The sequence below is a fragment of the Anser cygnoides genome, chromosome W (genome assembly GCF_040182565.1).
Source record: "Anser cygnoides isolate HZ-2024a breed goose chromosome W, Taihu_goose_T2T_genome, whole genome shotgun sequence".
NCBI lineage: Eukaryota > Metazoa > Chordata > Aves > Anseriformes > Anatidae > Anser > Anser cygnoides.
The window spans coordinates 966294-990901 of NC_089911.1; the positions used below are offsets into that span (position 1 = coordinate 966294).

The following is a 24608-nucleotide window of genomic DNA, read 5'->3' on the forward strand; positions in this document are numbered from 1 at the left end:
TCCCCATTTGAACCTAATGTGAAGAAGGTGTTAGATTAAAATCACATCTCTTCTTTTAAAGGCACTGTAATGATTGGATAATATATACGACTATATTGTATCCAGTGTTGTTCAGCTGCTCACCAGAGAGAGCATGTTTTCTCTATATTCAAAGATTTTTTCCCGTTTTTAAAAATGTCTGGAGAGAGAGAATGAGAATTAGAATATAATTGTTATAAATATTAACGCTTTAGATATTCCTTATTTGGTAACTAAATCAACTCTTGTTAAAAACGTTGTTTGTCAATCTACAAAGAAAATGGGTGCTCACCTCAAAAGAGATCTACTACCTTTAATTTTGATTTAGTTAAACGGGGGATTTTGCTGCTCTGCTTACCTCTCTTGTAGTAATTTTAAATTTATTTATGGAGAGCTTGTGGTTTGTCTCCTAATACTTTGTTTCTTCAAAAGCTACTTTTATTTCTGCACTGCTAGGGTAGATTCTGCAGCATATTTTAGCTGAGAAACAGCTGGAAAAATGTGTATTTTTTATGGTGTGCAACAGCCTTCAAACACATAGAGCAAGACTAAAACACTTCCTTTTTTGTTCTGACTTTCAGGAAATTATGCACTTCAGTTGTGAAGTTTGTTTACCATAATTACATAGCCACAGGTAGACTCTGATTCCTTTCTTTTATGGGGTAAAGGAGTGATTTTTATATAATGCAATCTACCCCCTTCACCACTGCTTGATAACCAACTTACCAAATAAGGATTCCAACCTTACGCTTCATTTATTGCCTGCATTTTCTGCCAGGTCTCAGTTCTTCCTGAGTTCCTGCAATTGCTATGGATTGGGTTCAAGAAGTTGCTGCCTTATTTTGGGACAAACAGTCACCATTTATTCACAGGTGTTAAGTTGCCCCTATGCTAGGCAGCAGCTCTTTTCTCTTTGTCTGCCAAGTTTTCAGTCATGAATACAGAAAATATTGAGTAGAAGAATTTTTACCAGTCTCATGGCAGATTACCTGAAAAGCTGTTATCTTACCAAAAAATAAGAACCATATTTCTCTAACGTTTTTTTCATTGCTTCTAAGTTTGTATTATGTCTACAAGCTGATACGCTCAGGAATTGTTTTAGTTATCGTCGTTTGATTTGGTGTGACTACAGGAGGAAGCTTCCTCTATGGTTCCTATGGGAATATGTCTGTTAGAAATATATCTAATAACTCCTAACCTAAATACGTTGTTCACTTTTGAGGAGCTGCCTACTGCATTTATGCAAAAGCCTGGCATTTATGCACCTTAGTACGTAGACTGTAACTTCAGATCACATTATGTCCAGAAAATAGTGTGACTGTAGTATGTACTCCGTCTAATTAGAGCAGGAGAGCATTGTGTTAGTTGATACTGTAGGTAGCAAGTGTCCCTCTAGAGATCATACTTTAGATGCTAGCACATGCTGAAATCTGCATGAAAGCATCTTTGATGCTTTTGTAAATAAGGCACGGGAATACATACTACAGTCATGCTATGCTTTCTGTGTAGGCATTCTTTATTGTCTTCCATAAAGTACTTCGAGTGGAATTGTACTCACTCAAGTTGTGATAGAAGATTAGTGGTCTCTTCTGTCCTTTTTTTAGATGTGAAATCTCTACAGTTCAGTGCTTCATCAAAGGTACTCAGATGCTACTTTTTAAACAGTAAGGCATTAGATGGATATGACATGTTTTTTCTGAGGTTTGGAACCAGTAGTGTGGTGGAACTTTATATTCCAGGGAAGAGGTGGAGATGATTTTCTGTGAGTTCTTGACAAAAATTATACAACTGCTACACTTGTCTAAGGCAATGTTGAAGTCCTTTTGAAATGTTTGGTACAGGTGGGAAATGGGGATTTGGAGCCCTTTGGAAATTATAGTACTTTCTGTAATAATCCCCTAATTCTAACAAAACTGTTAGAATATTTGTAGCTTCCACCAAACAAAGTCTCTCAAAGTGGGAGGCAACCTCCAGTCCAGAGGTGGAATACCAGGTTTTGCAGAAGTGCTGTCTTCTTTGAAAAGCAACATATCTTTCTGGAACCTGATTTTCATGCTTTTGTTTTCAGAAAAAGTGCAAAAATCACCAACGCAAAATCTGACAGATTTGACCTAATGTCTCTCAGAAATACATAAGGAGAGATGTTTTAATATAGACCTTTTGCCTCCATACCCAAGTGCTTTTCAGATCTCTGTTTTTGTCATTCTATCCTTTTGATCTATTTGGATCTTGGATTAAGTGGATTATATGGTCTTTTCATCATGATAGAGAGGTACAAAGTTTGGAAAAAGTTACTTTTGTCTCTGCCTTCTGTGTGGAAGGACAAGATACCATCTCCTCTTCCTACTTTTTCCATCAAGGATGTCTGTTGATTAATTTTGCACTCAACAACAAAAGTTTCAGTCTACTACACCTATTATATTTAATAGCTTCAGAACAAACTAATAAGTCTCTGGAACATGTCATGCCTCAGGTCTTCAGTTCCCATTGCCCCCCTCATAATGGCTTGTATGTCCTCATCAGATACAAATTGTCAATACTAGATCATATCTTCTGTTTTGAAAAGATGTATAATATCACGCGTAGATCCAGCTATTGTTTTTCAAGACTTGGAATATCTGAGTAGAAAAAAAAAAAAAAGAACAGCCATGGTATGGATGATTCTGAAGGGTTAATACAGGAAGGGATTATTTTTTTCCACAACAGTCAACAAGAAGTTAACCATCCTCTGCTTAGGTACATCAGGATATTTTGATGATCTAGTTTCTTTAGAAAGACAATGAAACTTCACACACAGTTCCTTCTCTTCTAATCACCATTAGTAGTCACATTTCCTGTACTAGTTGGTACTCTTGAATTGCTTTGGAAACAAGCAAAGGTCCATGTTCTGAACCCATTTTGTTCACTTAACTGGAGTTGTACTTAGTTCACAATCTGAAGTTGACTACTCCAAGAAAGTACAGTAAAACTTGTTGAGTTTTAAGAACTTATGTCCCAGGAATTTCTGTGCTTCTCAGGAATCTTTTTTTATTTTGGGGGGGGGGGGGGGGGGGGGGGGGGGGGGGGCGGGGGGGATTGTTGAGGGAGAAATTTCATTTTGGTAACCTCAGTTCTCTGCATTAACTTGTGCTTTTCAGCTGTTCAGATACAAACGGGTTATTTTTGTGCATAGTCAAGTAGTTCAAAGCTAGTCATCTAAACCTTTCCCAGAACATTACATTAAGCTCTTCTTGTTCTTCAGGATTTAGACGTGCTACAGAATTAATTTTCAGGTTCAAGGTTTCTACCTCAAAATCTGTCATGCTTTTTTAAAACAAAACAAAACAAAACAAAAAAAACCCACAACCATATGCTGAGAATCAAAAATAAAAAACATTTAAGATATTAATGTTAAAAGGAACTCTGAGTCTTTTAAAAAGGAAGATAACCCTGAAAATTACTTGAAAAAACAGAAAGGAACACATCTTTTTCCAGAGTCTCTTTTTTCAAATTGTTTTAGATTTTATTTATTTTTTAATTCAGATTTCCTTAATTTTCATTTGAGTTATTCCATACATAGTATTGTGTGTTCATTGTTAGATTTTAGGCTGCTTCAAAAATGTTATATAGTGCACAAGTCTTAAGAGATTAAGGAGTCTTACTTTTACTTGTAAAAGGCACTGTTCCCTGGAGTTTGTGAGAATAGTCAAGAAATCATTAATCACTAACCATTTCATTGGGGAGGCTAATATTTTTTATTTTTATTTTTTAAACTTAAAAGCGTTCAAAGCATTAGAAGCATTTTTTTAAAATGAGACAAACCTACTCATATCTGTGGGTTTGTTAGCTATTTATTTTACCTCTTTATCCATTTTACCTACTTCTGTGAATCTTACTATGGATTCTTTGAATTAGGAAGAAGTGAAGCTGCAATAACTTTATTTCCAATAACTGGATCAGTTAGGGGGCATTTGGATGCCTGCTACTGGCCCTTCTTTTTTTAGTTTCTTTCAAGCCAATAGCAGCAGAGACACACATCCCAAGAGTGTGACTCTGCCGGAGCAAAACTACCGTTCTAGGTAAGTAACCTTTTCCTCTTACCTTTTAAGCTCTTATGCAGCTTCTCTCCCTTTCACCCCTTTCCCCATCTCCCCCAAAGTTTCCCGAAGAGGAAATTAATAGAACGCTATTAAGAATTTGTTTATGTCTAATTTTATGTAGCCAATGAATGAAATAACAGAATGTGTAATTATAACCAGTATATTACCATTGATTTCCAAAAATACATTATAGGGATTTTATTTCCTTAAAAGTAGAGATACAAGTGTAGGCATTTGTTTAGTAATCTTGCAGAAGATTAAAGTCATTACTACAAGAGGATGAGAGGAGACAGTGTAAAATCTAAATCATTGTGTCTCTGTGTAGTAAGATAATGTGAGAAATACGACTTTTGTGTATATAAACTTTCATTAGGTCTATATTTTGTAGTGTTATGTAAATAGATGAAACTGGAACCTTATGTAGCTTTTCCAAGAAAAAGCAGTTTTGCGACATCCAATTTTTATAGATGAGAGACTTCTTTTGTTTTATGTTGAGACATTTAAGAAAAGGAGGAGGAAGAAATTCCTCTTCTATCTAGAGAAATTGCAATGAAGTGTTGCAAAAATTCTATCTATCTAGGAAAAATTACTTTCTATTTATATGTTTTTAAGGAATGAAGTACTGATCAAGTGAAAAACGCATTTATATGTTAAAAAGAAAAAGGCGTTTTTTAATGGCATTTACTTTCTTTTGAAGCTCTTGTGTAATATGAAAGCAAATTCCCACACTTATCCCAGGTTGTGCTTTACACAGGATAGCACAGAAATCTGCTCTTGTAAACAGATGTAGAAAAGAACTAAAACCCAACAGTTTGGCAAGAAGTCTGTTTTGATTTTCTGTAACATAAACTAAGATTACAAAATTAAATATAAATTGCATATCGCATATGTCTTGATTCTACCAGTTAAATAGATAGGAGGATTTATAACATTACTTACCCAGTAATGACTTTATTTTGTTCTGCGATAGTCGATTCTCTGTGATGAATTTAAATCTTGATAAAGTAATGGTTTATATAATTAATAAAGCTTATTAAGAGTTTAAGCCCAGCATTTCTATAGATTATAGTCATCAAGTTCACTCTGACATCAATCTAAGGTGATACAGGATTTTTCCATTATCATACTATATAAATGTTACTGGATCTAGTCAACTGAAATAAGTTATGAAGTCAGAATGAAGTCAAAATCTGAAAGGGAGATTAAATGTGTTCACCAATAAATTCTGAAGTCACTCGGTCATAAAAGTTTTCTGTTCATACAAATGATTAAAAACTAATTGGTTATGATAATCTGTGATCCATAAAATAAGCAGTTTTCCTTAAGCCTACTGTTTTACTTTCTTGTGAAATTAGGTGGTGCTTTGTGTATTTCAAAATTAATTGTACTTCAGGTTTTGCTCATTTTTTTTTTTTTTACAACTGAGTTTGGAAAACAATAATTTTTCACAAAGTAATCACATGGATAAAACTAAGCACTTATCAGAAAAACCTTTATCTTATAAATATATTAAAATAATATTAATTGTAAAAGCAATATTAAATTCAGGGAGGTTAAATTACAGCTTCCAGTCTCTAAATAAGTGTAGATACTTGGTTATACTCTTCTGTAGTTCAATTCTTGTTATTTTCTAGTGTATTATTTCTTCTGTATTACTATAGTTGACAGGGAATAATGAGTTGCAAGACATCCTGAAGTAGAAAAATTCCTAAGATCGTATTTCATTCTCCAGCTATGCTAATTACATTATTGTCATATTTAAGAAAATGAGCAAAACTTTAGAAAAATGAAGATTCTGACATCTGCTACACTCTAAGGCATATCAGAGCCTGCTTTATTCTTTTTGTGTTTTGTCCTGAATGAGTTTGCACATTCCTTCTGATAGGCTTTCTTTTTTGCACAGTAACCAGAAGCTTGATAAAGTCTCTTGACAGGTTGCTAAAAATTACCATCTGTTTCTGTTCAGGTTCTCAGAAATCCCTTCCTCTGAACTGCAGCAGCTGGAAGCCCTCTGATCTTTGTTTATTTTGGAGCATTTGGAATCGTTTTCAGTTAAGAAAGGCTTCTTATACCAAGATCATCACTGTACTTTTTGTAGTTTCTTCTGAGCAAGCTTCTTTAGTAGTTTCTTATTCTTTAGTAGTTTCTTCTTAGAGCAAGCAGTGAGACTAAAATTTCTGAGCTGTTTGCTCAGTCTCTCCTTCAAGGGGAGGAGCTATTGATGTGGGAATCTCTTCTACTGATTGGAAGGTTTCTCTTTGGTTGTTCATTTCTTTGGTTTTTGGAATACTGGAATATTGTTTTAGGGAGGAGGTGAGGTGAGAGCAAACTCTCATGGTCAGTAATGCTGAATGTTCATGAAAGAGTAGAAAGATGAAAATAGGTATTTGCCCTCACTACACTGATAGGTCATCCATCAGTACCATTAAAGTAATTTCATATTTAAACCTTCCTTATATCCTGATTATATTGAGTGGTTTAGGTTCTTGTGGTCTGTAAAACACTTTTGTTTGGTGGGACAGGGTGTTTGGACAAATTTGAGGAGATCTATGAAAAATTCCTAGGAAAAGCGAAACAGCTGTCAGTTGTTGGCTTATGATCTTGCTTTGAGCACCAAGTTACTGCATTTTGGTGAGCATGTTGCCATGTAAAGAGAACATCTACGGTGGATTTGTTAAGCCAAAAAGATGCATATATAGGAGAATAACCGTTATTAGACAGTACTCTGAACTGTCATAATTTTATTCAAGGAATGATTTTGGATGTATTTACATTCTTGGGGTATGGGTGGGGGAAGAGAATATTGTTTTTTAAAAGAAAATCTGAAAACAGACTTGGATGCCCAATCTCTAACATAGAAAGCTCTTCTGTGGTTAACCACTTATTCCTTTTGTTACAAAAAAATATTACGATAAGTGAAGGGCCATTTTAGCGAGGACGTTGCGCGGATCGACTGCAGCAAGGGTTCCTGGCAGGGAGGTGGATGGAGCCAACCCCTAACCACCCACCCCCAATAGCATCGCAGAGCCGTTTGGTCAGAGCCGCAGCCACGCCCCCCCCAGCAGGCAGGCGCTGACATGCTGAGGGCGGAGCCAGGGTTGACAGCAGCCAACCCCCTGACGGTATAAAAGCAGTCCCTAGGGAGTCCCTAGGGAGGACACGCAAACAGGACTGGCTTGGCAGTTAGCGCAGGCAGTTTGCGCGGGGCAGGAATGAGCGCAGGGGGGATCCTCTCCTCCCTTTCCCACCTCCCTTTCTCTTCCTCTCCTCTCCTTTGGGAACTCTACCTTTTACAACTTATAATTCACCATGGTGGGCACCCGTTGCAGCGGCTGGGGTGAGGCGGCAACCCAGACTTAGGGGACACGGCCTCTCTGGGCTCATGTGGGCACCCAGGTGGATCCCCTGAGGGGGGAAGTTGCAGTCCAGGGTGGATACTGTGGGGAGCTCTGAAATCTGGAGGCCCCCCTGGGTCCTGAGGGAAGAGAGGGCTGTCATGGGTGCAGGTGTGCCCTGCTCAAGGAAATGCTTGAGAAGATGGCTGGGCTGCAGCAACAAATTGGCAGCCTGAGGGGCTCCTGGGAGTCTCTGAGGGAGACAGATAGGAGGTGTCAACCTGCCCCTACTGAGGCCCAGCAGCCCTCTCCTAAGTCCCTGCAAAGGGTAGTAGCCGATCCAGCTGCTCACCTGCAGGACAGAGGACTTGGCCACCCATGAGAGGAAAGGGGCTGGACCCTCGTCTCAGCTCGAAGCAGAAGGAGGCATCTGCCCCCAACACCCACGGAGCCACCTACCTCCACAGTGTCCCTGGGTAATAGATTTGAAGCTCTCGGGCAGGAAAAGGATGAGGGTCTGGACAGTAGTCGGAACCCAAGACCCAAGAAGCATGTCAAAGTCGAGGGAAGTACCAAGCATAGGGAGCGGGGCCGGACAGGGCACTGCATCAAAACCAGTGCCACAAAAAAAGGGCGGAGAGTCTTAGTGACCGGGGACTCCTTGCTGAGGGGCACCGAGGCTCCCGTTTGCCATCTGGATAACCTCTCCAGAGAGGTGTGTTGTCTTCCTGGAGCATGTCAGAGACGTTAGGAAGGCTCTGCTTCAGCTCATTAAACCAGAGGACTACTATACTCTTATCGTCATTCAGGCTGGGTCCCGGGTAGCTGCAACAAAGAAAATGAGTAATATTAAAAAGGACTTCGCATCCCTGGGAAGGATGTTGAAGGGATCGGGGGTGCAGGTATTGTTCTTCTCTGTCCTCACGATGGGTGACCGGGACCCAGAAAGAAGGAGGAGAATGGGACAGGTAAATGACTGGCTGAGGGGGTGGTGTCTGGACCAAGGCTTTGGGTATTTTGATCTTGGGCAGGCATTTAAGAAGCTGGGTATGTGGGATGCTGATGGACTCCGACTCAGCAAGTGGGGCACAAGTGTGTTGGGGAGCAAGCTTTCTGGACTGATTACCAGGGCTTTAAACTAGGTTTGATGAGGGAAGGGAGGGGAGCTAGATGTGACAGACAAGGGCTGGGGGATGTTGTCTCTGCTGTCACTGTTGAAGATAGTAGGGAAAAACCTCCGAGTTGTCCCATAGGATTGTCCGAGGGCTCCTCAGAGAAGGTAATGATCCTGATACTCTGTCCGGAATCTTCTTCTTGCGTCCCTCTAGGAGTAACTGCGCCTGCTGCTTCCCTAAAGTGCCTGTATACCAATGCGCAAAGCATGGGAAATAAACAGGATGAGCTCGAGATCTGTGTACGGTCACGGGGCCACAATCTCATTGCGATCACAGAGAGACATGGTGGGACAGCTCGCATGACTGGAACGCTGTCATGGAGGGCTATGTCCTTTTTAGGAAAGACAGGCTGGGGAAGCGAGGGGGAGGAGTTGCCCTTTATGTGAGGGAGCAAATAGAGTGTACCCAGCTCCACCTGGGGGAGGGTGAAGAAGCAGCAGAGAGCTTGTGGGTGAGAATTAAGGGGTGGGCTGGTATGGATGACACTGTAGTGGGGGTGTACTACAGGTCACCAGATCAGGAGGAGGAGGTCGACGAGGCCTTCTACAAGCAGCTGGAAGTAGCCTCGCAATCCCGGGCTCTGGTTCTCATGGGGGACTTTAATTATCCAGACATCTGTTGGGTAAGCAACTCGGCCAGGCACGCGCAGTCCAAATGGTTCCTACAATGCGTTGAAGATAATTTTCTGACGCAGGTGGTGGAGGAACCAACGAGGTGGGGGGTGCTTCTGGACCTTGTTCTTACCAACAGGGATGTGCTTGTTAGGGATGTGAAGGTTGGGGGCAGCTTGGGATGCAGCGACCATGAGATGGTGGAGTTCAAGATGGAACTTGGTGGAAGAAGTAAGGCAAAATGTAGGATTGCTACCCTGGACTTTGGGAGAGACAACTTCGACCTCTTCTGGGACCTACTTGGTGGTATCTCAAGTGCTAGAGTGCTAGTAGGCAAGGGTGCTTGTGAGAGCTGGGCAACGTTTAAACAGCACTTCTTCCAAGCTCAGGATCGGTGCATCCCTAAGAGTAGGAAATTGGGGAAGGGGGGCAGGAGACCTGCGTGGATGAGCAAGGAGCTCATCGACAAGATCAAAAGGAAGAGGAAGGTCTATGAAATGTGGAAAAAAGGCCTGTCCCCTTGGGAGGAGTGTAGGAGTGTTGTCAGGGCCTGCAGGGATGCGACGAGGAAGGCTAAAGCCCACCTAGAGATGAGGCTTGCAAAAGAGATAAAAGGTAATAAGAAGGTTTTTTTTTTTTTTTTAAGTATGTAAACAGTAAAAGGAAGACTAGAGATAATGTGGGTCCCCTGCTGGACGAGGGGAGTGTCCTGGTAACGGGGGACGCTGAGAAGGCGGAGATACTGAATGCCTTCTTTGCTTTGGTCTTTGCTTCAGACTCCCCCCTGGGACTCCTGGACCCTGGAGGGAGGAGAAAGGGGCTGGGAAATGGAGAACTCCCTCCTGGTTGACGAGGGGGTAGTTCGGGAGCATCTGAGTGGGATCAACGCACACAAATCCTGGAGTTCTGTGTCCAGTTCTGGATCCCCACTACAAAAAAGACAGGGATCTCCTGGAAGGAGTCCAGCAGAGGGCCACAAAGATGATACGGGGCCTGGAGCATCTTCCCTATGAGGAAAGGCTGAGAGACCTGGGTCTGTTCTTCCTTGAGAAAAGAAGACTGGGAGGGGATCTTATTAATATTTACAAATACCTTAAGTGTGGGAGACAGAGGGATTTGGCCAACCTCTTTTCAGTGGTTTGTGGGGACAGGACAAGGGGCAATGGCCAAAAAACGGATCACAGGAAGTTCCGCACCAACATGCGAAAGAACTTTTTCACGGTGAGGGTGACAGAGCACTGGAACAGGCTGCCCAGGGAGGTTGTGGAGTCTCCTTCTCTGGAGATATTCAAGGCCCGTCTGGACGCCTACCTGGGCAACCTGCTGTAGGGAACCTGCTTTGGCAGGGGGGTTGGACCTGATGATCTCTTGAGGTCCCTTCCAACCCCTACAATTCTGTGATTCTGTGCAAAAATCCCTATGACGCTTTATTGGTCTCAAGAGTTTGTCAGCATACCTGTTCAGAATTGTGACAGGCTTTGAAGCTAGGTCTGTGGGATTTGAAAGAAAAACATTAGTCTGATATTTTGACAAAGCCCTAGATCCTGATAATAAAAAGAAATTCTACTGTCTGTGGAATGAAGTGGACGAAGATGGATATTGATGCCTTGAAGGATATGAAGTTTATTTGAATGGGTATTTTTCAAGTTCTTAAGTTGGTCTGTTCTGAGATCCTGAGGGGTCCTTGAACTCGTGCCTTAACAAGGTAGATTTATGCAAACTTGCATATATTTGATTGTAAAAGAGAAGACACGAAGACATCTGTTTGAAGAGGTTAATTATTCTCTCCTCATTACTCTATTAATTGTTCTCATATAGTTAGATTTGTCAAAGCCCTTGAAGCCCAATGGTGTATTTCATCTTTCATATTTCATTAGCTATCATGGCAACTTAAGAAGAGGCTTTGTGCTCATTCAATGGATTTTTTTTTTTCATTATACTCAATGAGGATAGTGATACTATGTATTCATCCTACATTTTATGCCCTATTTCAATCTGATATTTTCCTATACTCGGGCCAGCTTTTTTTATCCTAGATCCAGAAATCTCATAGGGGCAAAACAGTAATGATCAAGTCTAGTTCTGAGGATCGCCATCAAGATGAACTGGATATATGAAGAAATGAGTAATCTGTAACTCTGTCTGCAGTCACCTTGCCCTTTAGGAAAAGAAAACTTTGAAGGCATCCCTTTCTTCTCAGATAAGAACACGAATACAACAGGTTATAGTTATAACAACATACTAAAACATCAGTATTCAGTTGACAAGAGAAATGAAGAAGGTCCATCAAAAAAGCTCTATGTTTAGTAGGAATATGCCAAGTTGCAATGTGATCATCTGTTTATATGTTTTCAACTTACAAGTTGACATTTTGGATGATGAAGATGAACAGTGTTGTGAGCCTGGTCAGTTACAGAAGTTCAAGAGTGAAAATTGGTCCTACCTGAATTGTTTTGGTTGTTTAATCTTGGGTGCCCTCAGCATGAGGGCTCTGAAAGGTGACTTTTGGTTGATTCAGCTATAGCAGTTTAAGGCATCGCAGCTCCTGGCCATCGGCCTTGCCCTGATAGTAGGGGTAGCAGAAGGAAACATTTGCTTGGCTCTTAGCTGACTTGTTCAGCCCGGTAGGTTAATGCAAACTATTTTCACTAGTTCCTTAAGCTGATGCACTGGACAATGAAATGCACTTGGGGAAATGTGAATGCATGTTCCCTTCTGCTACAGGTGATAACCTCAGTTGAAGGAATTGGGCAGGTAACTGGTAACAGTAAAGTCTTAAAGGCTACTGGTAGATCCACCATCAGATCTATACGTGACTTTTTTGGTGTGGCTGATATTTCTGGGTTAAAATGAAAAAGTTTATTGACTTTTTCCTAAGAACACAAGTGTCTTAATTTGTGTTTCAAAATTTATGGAGTTTTTAATTGGGTAATAAGGTAGCAACGTGTGTATGCATGTGTATTTTATTTATTTTTTTAAAAAGGACATTCAAATTTGAAACCTATCAGTAGTCTGATCGGCTTCTACTTCCTGACCGTTCCTGAGAGCTGCCATGAAATTCAGTGAGGTCAAAGCCCTCAGTCACAGAATTTTTGTCACTGCACAAAGGTTTCAAAAAACAACAACAAAACAAACAAAAAGTGGTGTGTTTTTTTTTTTACAATTATTATTCAGTAATGCAGTAATGTAGGGAAATTAATCTATATAAGCTCTCATGAATTCAACAATTGTTGTTCTACGGAAAAAGTAAAAATCTCCATGCTAAAAAGCTGTACCTTCTGTGTGGCAAACTTATTTTGCTTCACATGTCTATCATAAAGTTGACGGTCTTTCCTATGGGTTTTTGTTGAATTATGAGAAATTCCTTATTTGCAATTGGCCATTTTGTGCATGGAGTCTATTATATCTGTCTTTACTGTCTTCTAGCCATTAAATGTATATAATTTTGGAGTTTTAGGAAGGTAAAGACATACAAATAGATATGAAAATTATGAGGGAAAAAAGCCTGTTCACATCACTGGAATTGACCATATTGCTACTTATTACTGTGTTCTAATGTTAATTTTGGAGATGATCCTCCAAAGTTTTCACTGTTCTGAAAAAGAATCTATCTACAAGCAGATGAAATTAGAAACCATATGTTATAATTCTGGTTTACAATTTGAGTTGTATTTTTTTTCCTCGGAGTTTATTTATCTTTTCCTTGATTGCATCCTCCTTATACTTCTGCTTCTAAAAAAGAGAGCTGGCTAATTGTTGTGGTTTAACCTGGCTGGCAGCTAAGCACCACACAGCTGTACGCTCACCCTCCCCCCTCCCTCTCTGGGATGGGGGAGAGAAACGGGAAAATGAAGCCTGTGGGTTGAGATAGAGACAGTTTATTAAGACAGGAAAAAAAAATGATAATAGTACTAACAATAATGTGTACAAAACAAGTGATGCACAATGCAATTGCTCACCACCCGCTGACCGATGCCCAGCCTATCCCCAAGCAGCCAGCCCACCCATCCTGGCTAGCCACCCCTATGTATATTGTGTAGCATGACGTCAGATGGTATGGAATACCCCTTTGGCCAGTTTGGGTCAGCTGTCCTGGGTCTGTCCCCTCCCAGCTCCTGCTGCACCCCTAGCCTGCTCGCTGGCAGGACAGAGCGAGAAGCTGAAAAGTCCTTGGCTTGGTGTAAGCACTGCTCTGCAACAATTAAAACATCAGTGTGTTATCAACCTTCTCTTCTCAACCTAAATCCAAAACATAGCACCCTACCAGCTACTAGGAGGAAAATTAACTCTATCCTAGCTGAAACCAGGACACTAATCGCATCTGGTGATAAGGCACCACAAATCTAGACGCGAAATAAGTTATTTTTCTCGTATTCTATTTGTGGTCTAGACATTTTGACAATTGATCTCCAGAATTTCTAGCCTATGTTTAGTCATTCCTTAACTTAAAATCATATTCCCTGATTACAGAGAAAGTAATTATTTATTTGTTAAACAAATTACACAATGATAGTTGACAAATGAGAATATAAGCCTTAGTGCAAGTAGGACTTTATGTTTTAATGGCATTAATTAATTTTAGTTTAGAATACCATATTGGTAATATAAATAGCTTGTAGTTTAAATGGACAGAACATATTCTTTTTGATATTTCAATGTGCTTCTCATTTCTATGAATTCTACCAAATTACAAGGTGTGTGTAATTGGCTCACTTTTTATTTTTCTGTATTCTACTCTTGATTTTTTTTTAGTACAAACTGAAAGGGTTATTGCAGAGTCAAGATCTTGACACTACATAAAATTATCACTGAACTTTTTTTCATCCATGAAAAGTTTTATTGTTGCAAAGGGAAATTACTCAAGAGTTTAAGTGTATAGAGGCCCCCCACCTGATACGTATGTATTACGGTATAGACTCCAGCTCTTGGTATACTGTTCTGCTTTAAAGAGAAGCCTGGAGTGTTGGAGTTAGTTTAATCATTTTTGTACATTGTTCCTGTGTTCCCTGGCAATAATATGCATGACGTCCAACTGATGCACTGAACCATATAGGGAGAACCTCTTAATTGTTGCAGATAATTGCTTATGTTATATAATAAAGGAGGCTCAATCTGCAGAGGGGAATCTTTTTACAGTAGTATTAATCAAAAAACAGTTAAGAAGGTGCACCTTCAGTGTCTTTGCAGATTTTTGCTTCAGCCTTAAATTGTTTGTTTTCTCATTATATATTGCAGCTGCTTTATTAGATGGTTCTCTTAGGAATTTTACAGGGACTTTGATTTGATTTTGACCATGTGTTTTGAAGGCGTTTTTTTTTTAAAATGAATAATTGGCACCTGTGGTAGACTGACAATGAACAATAGTCTATGAATATATTAAAAAGTATTAGCTAGAGAAGTTCTATTCTTGCTTTTAAATTGAATGAGTTTTGCTGAGTGTACGCATACATGCTGAGGGGGATTAATTTGTGGGGATGGAGGGGAACGGATATTTTTGATTGGACACAATCTCTTTCTATATACATCATTTATGATTTTTTTTTCCTATTTGCAGATAAGCCTCTGAAGAAGCGAAAACAAGAAAACAAACCACAGGAGGCAGGGGGTACTACCGGAGGAAATAGACCAGCTTCTCAGGAGACAGGTTCTGCAGGAAATGGGGCAAGGCCAGCGTTGATGGTTAGTATTGATCTTCAGCAAGCAGGAAGAGTGGACTCTCAGGCAACAGTAACTCAGGATTTGGATGCCTTCAAAAAAAATGAAGAAATTAAGCAGTATAATGACGGGTTTGTGTGTGTTCCCCAAGAAGACACTGTTGGAGTTCTTAAACCTGAAAACCATTGTCCTGGTTCCAGTTAGGATAGAGTTAGCTTTCCTCCCAGTAGCTGGTAGGGTGCTATGTTTTGGATTAGGATGAGAAGAGCGCTGATAACATGCTGATGTTTTAATTGTTGCAGAGCAGTGTTTACACCAGGCCAAGGACTTTTCGGCTTCTCGCTCTGTCCTGCCAGCGAGCAGGCTAGGGGTGCAGCAGGAGCTGGGAGGGGACAGACCCAGGACAGCTGACCCAAACTGGCCAAAGGGGTATTCCATACCATCTGACGTCATGCTGAACAATATATAGGGGTGGCTGGCCGGGGTGGGGGGCCGGCTGCTCGGGGATAGGCTGGGCATCGGTCAGCGGGTGGTGAGCAATTGCATTGTGCATCACTTGTTTTCTTACACATTATTATTATTAATACTATTATCATTATCACTATTATTATTATTATTGTTATTATTATATTCCTGTCTTAATAAACTGTCTTTATCTCAACTCACCGGCTTCACTTTCCCGTTTCTCTCCCCCATCCCAGAGAGGGAGGGGGGAGGGTGAGCGAACGGCTGTGTGGTGTTTAGCTGCCAGCCGGGTTAAACCACAACAGTCCTTTTGGCGCCCAACGTGGGGCACGAAGGGTTGAGATACCGACAAATCTGACCAGAGTGTGTTAAACCAAAATTGGTATAAGTATTGGACCTGCTTAATAGTTGCTAGTCACGATGTTGATTGCCTTAATCTCCAGTCTGCTGTACCTGTATTCCAAATTGAGTTTTATGGTGCGTTACTTTCTGTATGTGCTCCCTGTTGCACTGTTTATCCTTTCCGGGCCCTGGTTTAAGATTGTTATGGTACTGTGCGGTGTAACAATGGCTTATGAAATGATGAAATATCTGGTCACAACTTTAACCTGGTATTTGTACTCAGCACTGACGTCGACTCTATACTTTGGAACCCATATCTCGGAAACTATTAGCAATTACACCTATTGCCTGTTTTCGTTAGGGAGCCAATCTGTGAAGGGGACAGGGGAAGACATGTTTCCCTACCTGTTCACTCTCCCTTTCTCCTCCACCACCACCCTCTTATCCCCCGAGCTAGTTACGGTGGTTCTCCGAGATGTTGAATATCCTTGGGATACTCAGACCAGCCTGCTCTTGTTGTTATGTCTCCTGAATGCGCTTCAGGTTTTGTGGAGGGTTAAACAACTACTTAGGAATCTCATCCGGAGATCTGTCTTGAGGCGGGATAGTTGCAAGTGGCAGGGAGTGTGGGAGGATATGGGCAGGTTTCTAGAGCAGTGGTCACCTCCAGTGTTTTGGACATTCATCCCTGAACAACTGCAAAATCCTAAAAAGCTGGCAGAATGCTTGAAAAAAAGGTGTCATGACTCTGGCAGTTCCAAAGTGACACAAATCACTGTAGCGTGCTGGGGTCTGGCTTGTGCCTATCGAGCTGCAATTGATGCTACTATCAACCTAGTTCCAGGTCCTGCAGCCGCTCCAGCTCCAGCTCCCGCAGCCACTCCAGCCCCTGCAGCAGCTCCAGCTCCTGCACCTGCTCCCACTCCTGTGTCTGGGTCAGAGAAACGAGCTGTAGCAGTGCAAGTTGACCCCGCAGAGGGTATTCCAACCCCTGTGGCAGACCCTGTGTCTGGGTCAGAGAAACGAGCTGTAGCAGTGCAAGTTGACCCCGCAGAGGGTATTCCAACCCCTGTGGCAGACCCTGTGTCTGGGTCAGAGAAACGAGCTGTAGCAGTGCAAGTTGCCCCTGTAGACAAGGTGAAAAAATGGTATAGAGGCTCAGGTCGTTTAGAACGCAGACAGTCTTCTGCTAAGTCTGGGCATAGTGAAGACGAGGCTGGGCCATCAAAGGTGCAGGAGACTGAAGATGAGGATGGGGATGTCGAAAAATCAACAGTAACTACCCGGACTCTATACCAGCGTGAGCTTCGAGATGTGCGAAAAGATTTTGGTCGCTGTATAGGTGAGCAGCTTGTCACCTGGCTGCTCCGGTGCTGGGACACCGGAGCCAATTTTGTGGAATTAGAGGGCAAGGAAGCCAGGCGGCTGGGATCCCTTGCTAGGGACACAGGCATTGACAAAGCAATTGGAGATGGAGCACGATCTCGCAGCCTCTGGAGGCGTCTCCTGTCAGCTGTGCAGGAAAGGTATCCCTTCAAGGAAGAACTTGTATGTCTACCAGGCAAATGGACCACCATGGAGAAGGGAATTCAGTACCTGAGGGAATTGGCCGTACGGGAAGTAATTTATAAGGACCTAGACGACGCACAAACATCCACAGTTCCAGATGCAGTCCAGTGTACATGACCCATGTGGCGGAAGTTCGTACAGAGTGCACCATCATCATATGCCAGCTCATTGGCAATACTAACCTGGAAAACAGAGGAGAATCCCCCAGTGAATGAAGTGGCTAAATTACTCCGGCAGTACGAAGGAAATCTCTCCTCTTCCCTACAGGCCTGTGTCTCGGCTGTGGAGAAACTCTCTGAAGAGTTCCACCAACTTAAAGAGAATTTATCTTCCCCTCCACCTGAACGAACCAGTGTCCACCATCTAAAAGAGAATACTTTAGAGAAACTTTCTGAAAAGATCCACCAACTTGTAGAGAGATTATTTTCCTCCCCACCTGTACAAACCAGTGTCTCAGCTATTAGGGGTAAACGTTCATCTATGCAAGGAAGACAATATGGTGGGCACACACACCGCGCCACCCTGTGGTTTTACCTACGTGACCATGGAGAGGACATGAGAAAATGGGATGGAAAATCTACTGCGACCCTAGAGGCACGGGTACGTGAATTGCAAAGAAAAACAATTGGGAAAAAGGGGTTCTCTGAAAAGTTTGCTTTTCACAGGGCAAATGCCCTGTGGGGGTGGTTACAGCAATGGAAGCAGAACAACTGGCAGCGCAGGGGCAAGCCCATCTGGGCTGCGGCATTGTGGCAAGATATTGCTGTCCGGGTAGAGAACCTGGTTGTAAAGGTACGCCATGTAGATGCTCATGTGCCCACGAATCGGGCTACTGAAGAACATCAAAACAACCAGCAGGTGGATCAGGCTGCTAAGATTGAAGTGGCTCAGGTGGACCTGGACTGGCAACATAAAGGTGAATTATTTATAGCCCGATGGGCCCATGACACCTCAGGCCATCAAGGTAGAGATGCAACATACAGATGGGCTCGTGATCGAGGGGTGGACCTGACCATGGACACTATAGCACAGGTTATTCATGATTGTGAAACATGTGCTGCAGTCAAGCAAGCCAAACGGTCAAAACCTCTTTGGTATGGAGGACGATGGCTGAAATATAAATATGGAGAGGCCTGGCAGATTGATTACATCACACTCCCTCAAACCCGCAACGGCAAGCGCCACGTACTTACAATGGTGGAAGCAACCACCGGATGGCTGGAAACGTATCCTGTGCCCCATGCCACCGCCCGGAACACTATCCTGGGCCTTGAAAAGCAAGTCCTATGGTGACATGGCACCCCAGAGAGAATTGAGTCAGACAACGGGACTCATTTCCGAAACAACCTTATAGACACTTGGGCCAAAGAACATGGTATTGAGTGGGTGTATCACATCCCCTATCATGCACCAGCCTCTGGAAAAGTTGAACGATACAATGGACTGTTGAAGACTACACTGAAAGTAATGGGTACTGGGACATTCACAAATTGGGATACACATTTGGCAAAGGCCACCTGGTTAGTCAATACCAGGGGATCTGCCAACCGAGCTGGACCTGCCCAATCAAACCTGTTACGCACTGTAGAAGGGGATAAAGTTCCTGTAGTGCACGTAAGAAACATGCTGGGTAAAACGGTCTGGGCTACTCCTGCCTCAGGAAAAGGCAAACCCATTCGTGGAATTGCTTTTGCTCAGGGACCTGGATGCACTTGGTGGGTAATGCAAAAGAATGGGGAGGTCCGGTGTGTACCTCAAGGGGATTTGATACTGGGTGAGAATAGCCCATGAGTTGAATTGTAGTATGTTAATTATTATATAATAATGTATGTCATCACTACCATGATTGCTATATATCATAGATGAAAATGGTGATTAATTACAAGGTATTGGAAAGAGTGTAACCTGAGCATGACATAAATGGTATGGAATAAGGGGTGGATATCTGTCCTGGTTCCAGTTAGGACAGAGTTAATTTTCCTCCTGGTAGCCGGTAGGGTGCTATGTTTTGGATTAGGATGAGAAGAGCGCTGATAACATGCTGATGTTTTAATTGTTGCAGAGCAGTGTTTACACCAGGCCAAGGACTTTTCGGCTTCTCACTCTGTCCTGCCAGCGAGCAGGCTGGGGGTGCAGCAGGAGCTGGGAGGGGACAGACCCAGGACAGCTGACCCAAACTGGCCAAAGGGGTATTCCATACCATCTGACGTCATGCTACACAATATATAGGGGTGGCTGGCCGGGGTGGGGGGCCGGCTGCTCGGGGATAGGCTGGGCATCGGTCAGCGGGTGGTGAGCAATTGCATTGTGCATCACTTGTTTTCTTACACATTATTATTATTAATACTATTATCATTATCACTATTATTATTATTATTGTTATTATTATATTCCTGTCTTAATAAACTGTCTTTATCTCAACTCACCGGCTTCACTTTCCCGTTTCTCTCCCCCATCCCTGAGAGGGAGGGGGGAGGGTGAGCGAACGGCTGTGTGGTGTTTAGCTGCCAGCCGGGTTAAACCACAACAACCATCCTGAGATTTTTAGGAAAAAGGCAGACTTTGAGGGTCAAAAGACAGATATCCAGCAAAATGAAAACAGACAAATGGAATTTGAGCAAAATGAGAACAGAAGGTTGGAAAGTACACACAATGAAAACAAACAGGTAGAAACTAAATATGAAAGCAAACAAACAGAGCTGAAACAAAATGAGAACAGACAGACAGAGTCAAAACAAAATGAGAGCAGGCAAATGGAGATGAAACAAAATGAAGGAAAACAAAATAATGGCAAACAGGAAATAAGGCAGAGGCCTGAAACGCCAAAACAGAAGAGCGAAGGCAGGCCTGAAACACCAAAACATAGACATGATAATAGGAGAGACTCGAGTAAACCATTGTCAGATAAGAAAATTGAAATACCTAGGCAAAAACCAGATGTGAAATCTGATCCTTCAAGGATAAAATCTGAAAGTAGATCAGATCCAGCAAAACAAAGGCCTGATGGGCGTTCGGTTTCTGATGCACTGAGACGTGACCATGATAGCTTTAAACAAAGATCTGAGGACAGGGAGGAGTCAGAGAGATACAGGGGGGATCCATCCAAGATTAGAAGGCCTGAGTATTTGAGATCCTCAAACAAAAATGAATATGATTCTAAGCATGGTATTAAACCTGATGGTTCAAAAACTGAGAAATTTGAAAGGAAACACAGACATGAGTCCGGTGAATCAAGGGAAAAGTTTTCTTCTGGGGATCAGAAATCAAGACCTGACAGCCCTCGTATTAAACAGGAAGGTAGAGGAGATTTTAGTAAATCAAGACCTGAAAAAACGGGTTTTAAATCACCCAACAGCAAGGATGAACGAAGGACAGATGGTAATAAGAGTAAACTTGATAGCAATAAAGCACATGCTGAGAATAAAGCAGAGTTTCCCAGTTACTTGTTGGGGGCAAGATCTGGTGCATTGAAACATTTTGTCATTCCAAAAATCAAGCGTGATAAAGATGGCAATGTCACTCAGGAGTCAAGGAAAACTGAATATGAAGGTGAACAGAAGGATAAAGTAGAGAAGATTGGGCCAGGTGAAGATCTAAATAAAGGAACTAAACCTGTAGTTGTCCTTCAGAAACTTTCTTTGGATGATGTGCAGAAATTTATTAAGGATAGAGAAGATAAATCAAGGGGCTCGTGTTTTAAACCTAACAAGAACAAGTCATCCAAATCTAATAAAGGTAAGACTGTTTTTGTTAATTGCATTATATATTGTACACTCCTGTTCTTTTAGTTTACTGTTCCTGTGGTTAGAAATTAAACACAAATGTTTGATAGTTTATATGCTTGCTTATGTGGTGATTTCAGGGAATCAAAGTGAAACTCATCTCAGGGCTTGTTACTGGAAATCTTGAAGTGATTTATTTGTTTCGGTGCAAGTACCTAATGTGGGAATACGTAAATGGTTTTAAGCTGTACTTTCAGCTACATGAGTCTAATCTGGTAATTTATCTAGCTAAATATAATGGGTATATGTATGAATTAAACTGGTTTAAGTGTGCCTATATAAGGGACGGTTACTATTTTAACGAAATCAGTGTAACTGAAGAGGTGGAATATGCTACTTAGACAAGCCCTAAGTTTCTTTTATATTTTTAATTAGGACTGAAATGTGGTTTGCCAAGAGATGTTTTGACATCATAGAACAAGAACAGACTTCAAAAATACCATTTGCCTCTCTTACACTATAAATACATCACTTTTACAGAGTGTCTACACTTCAAGCTTGTTATGGTTTTAAACCAGCAGGCAGCTAAACACCACACTGCTATTCACTCACTCCCCCACCCTCCAGTGGGATGGGGGAGAAAAACTGAAAAGAGAAGTGCAAGAACTCATGGGTTGAGATAAAGACAGTTTAATAACAAAGGAAAAACAAGAAAGAAAAGAAGGAAAAAATAACAAACAAACAAAAAAAAACCGAAGCAAGTGATGCACAATGAAGTTGCTCCCCACCAGCTGACCGATGCCCAGCCAGCCCCCAAGCAACGGTACCCCCCCCCCCTCCCGGGCCAACTCCCCCCTGTTTTATTGTTCAGCATGATGCCGTATGGTATGGAATATCCCTTTGGCTGGTTTGGGTCAGCTGTCCTGGCTGTGTCCTCTCCCAGCTTCCTGTGCACCCCCAGACTCCTTGCTGGCTGGGCAGTATGAGAAGCTAAAAAGTCCTTGACTTAGCGTAAGCACTGTTCTGCAGCAACTAAAACATCAATGTGTTATCAGCATTATTCTCATCCTAAATCCAAAATATGGCACCATACCAGCTACTTGGTAGAAAATTAACTCTATCCCAGCTGAAACCAGGACAATATCCACCCCTAATTCCATACCATCTATGTCATGCTCAGGTCTTACGCTTTCCAATACATTCTCATTAATTGCACCATCCTTTCCATGCATTGATACACAAACACATATCATCCCCTTAGTCTGTGGGCCAAACCTTTAAAATGTCCATTTAAATGTCCCTTTAAAATGTTCATCAAGTTCATTTTAGTCTATGATTTTGGTCATAATGGTCCTTCTGGACAGGAGAGATGGTGTGTGGTGTTGGAGTATCGCATGTTGAAGCCAGCTCTGGTCACATCACTGCTGCACTTGCCTGGTTCCATCAAGATTAATTCGTCATTAATCTGGGTGACTCTTACGGTAATACCGTTGATAAGGCATATAGCAACCATAGTTGTGATGATATATCGTGCCAATTGACATATAATGCTGTATAATTCAAATCATTGGCTATTCTCACCCAACGTTAAATCACCTTTAGGGTACACATCAAACTTTGCCATCTTTCTGCATTACTCACCAAGTGCACCCAGGTCCTTGAGAAAAAGCAATCCCATGGATGGGTTTACCTTTGCCTGAGGCAGGAATAACCCAGACTCTCTTCCCAAACATGTTTTTATGTGCACTACAGGGCCTTTATCCCCTTCTACAGTACATAACAGGTTTGAGTGGGCAGGGCCAGCTCAGTTGGCAGATCCCCTAGTATTGACTAACCAGGTGGCCTTTCCTAAATGTGTATCCCAGTGTTTGAATGTCCCAGCACCTGTTGGTTTCAGTGTAGTCTTTAACAATCCATTATATCGTTTGATTTTCCCAGAGGCTGGTGCATGATAAGGGATGTGATATACCCACTCAGTGCCATTCTCTGTCCCAGGTGTCTATAAGGTTGTTTTGCAAACGAGTCCCATTGTCTGACTCAATTCTTTTTGGGGTGCCATGTCGCCATAGGACTTGCTTTTCAAGGCCCAGGATAGTGTTCCAGGTGGTGGCATGGGGCACAGAATATGTTTCCAGCCATCCGGTGGTTGCTTCCACCATTGTAAGTACGTGGCGCTTGCCGTTGCGGGTTTGAGGGAGTGTGATGTAATCAATCTGCCAGGCCTCTCCATATTTATATTTCAGCCATCGTCCTCCATACCAAAGAGGCTTTGACCGTTTGTCTTGCTTGATTGCAGCACATGTTTCACAATCATGAATAACCTGTGTTATAGTGTCCATGGTCAGGTCCACCCCTCGATCACGAGCCCATCTGTAGGTTGCATCTCTACCTTGATGGCCTGAGGTGTCATGGGCCCATCGGGCTATAAATAATTCACCTTTATGTTGCCAGTCCAGGTCCACCTGAGCCACTTCAATCTTAGCAGCCTGATCCACCTGCTGGTTGTTTTGATGTTCTTCAGTGGCCTGACTCTTGGGCACATGACCATCTACATGGCGTACCTTTACTACCAGATTCTCTGCCTGGGCAGCAATATCTTACCACAATGCAGCAGCCCAGATGGGCTTGCCCCTGCGCTGCCAGTTGTTCTGCTTCCATTGCTGTAACCACCCCCACGGGGCATTTGCTACCATCAATGAATCAGTATAGAGATAGAGAACTGGCCACTTTTCTCGTTCAGCAATATCTAAAGCCAGCTGGATGGCCTTCACTTCTGCAAATTGGCTTGATTCACTTTCTCCTTCAGCAGTTTCGGCAACCTGTTGTGTAGGACTCCATACAGCAGCCTTCCACCTCTGATGCTTTCCCACGATATGACAGGACCCTTCAGTGGACAGGGCATGTTGTGTCTCATTTTCCGGTAGCTTGTTGTACAGTGGGGCCTCTGCAGAACGTGTCACCTCCTTCTCTGGTGATATTCTGAAATCTTTGCCTTCTGGCCAGTCCATAATAACTTCCAAGATTCCTGGGGAACTGGGGTTTCCTATTCAAGCCTGCTGTGTGATCAATCCAACCCACTTGCTCCATGTAGCATCAGTTGCATGATGTGTAGAGGGGAGCCTCCCTTTGAATATCCAGCCCAGAACCAGCAGTCGGGGTGCCAAGAGGAGCTGTGCTTCAGTACCAACCACTTCTGAAGCAGCTTGAACCCTTCATACGCGGCCAATACCTCGGATCCTCTGTATCCCTGACTCCAAAACCCTAGGGGTTGACCATGAGTCTGCTCTGGTTCTTTCTTCCAGAGGCTCCAGGCGAGGCCATTTTCCCAAGCTGCGATGTAGAGCACATTTTTTACATCTTGTCCTGCTCAAACGGACCCAAGGGCTACTGCATGAAATATCCCCCATTTAATTTGTTCAAAGGCTTGTCCTTGCTCGGGGCCCGATTTGAAATTGTTTTTCTTCCAGGTCACTTGATAGAGCGGGCTTACAATCAGACTGTAATTTGGAATGTGCATTCTCCAAAACCCCACGACACCTGAGAAAGCTTGTGGGTTTTTTTTTGCTAGTTGGTGGAGACATAGCTGTTATTTTGTTGATCACATCCATTGGGATTTGATGATGTCCATCTTGCCATT

The 24608-nt window shown here is 42.4% G+C and overlaps 1 protein-coding gene across 1 annotated transcript in view; it reads left to right on the forward strand.

Annotated features, from left to right (window-relative positions):
* The window catches only part of LOC125181257 (nipped-B-like protein), a 100229-nt gene that overhangs the window by 25857 nt on the left and 49764 nt on the right, over nucleotides 1–24608 (forward strand). The window contains exons 6-7 of the mRNA XM_066987102.1: nucleotides 14773–15072; nucleotides 19761–20984. Coding sequence (XP_066843203.1) covers nucleotides 14773–15072; nucleotides 19761–20984 — 1524 coding nt within the window. The remainder of the gene's footprint in view (nucleotides 1–14772; nucleotides 15073–19760; nucleotides 20985–24608) is intronic.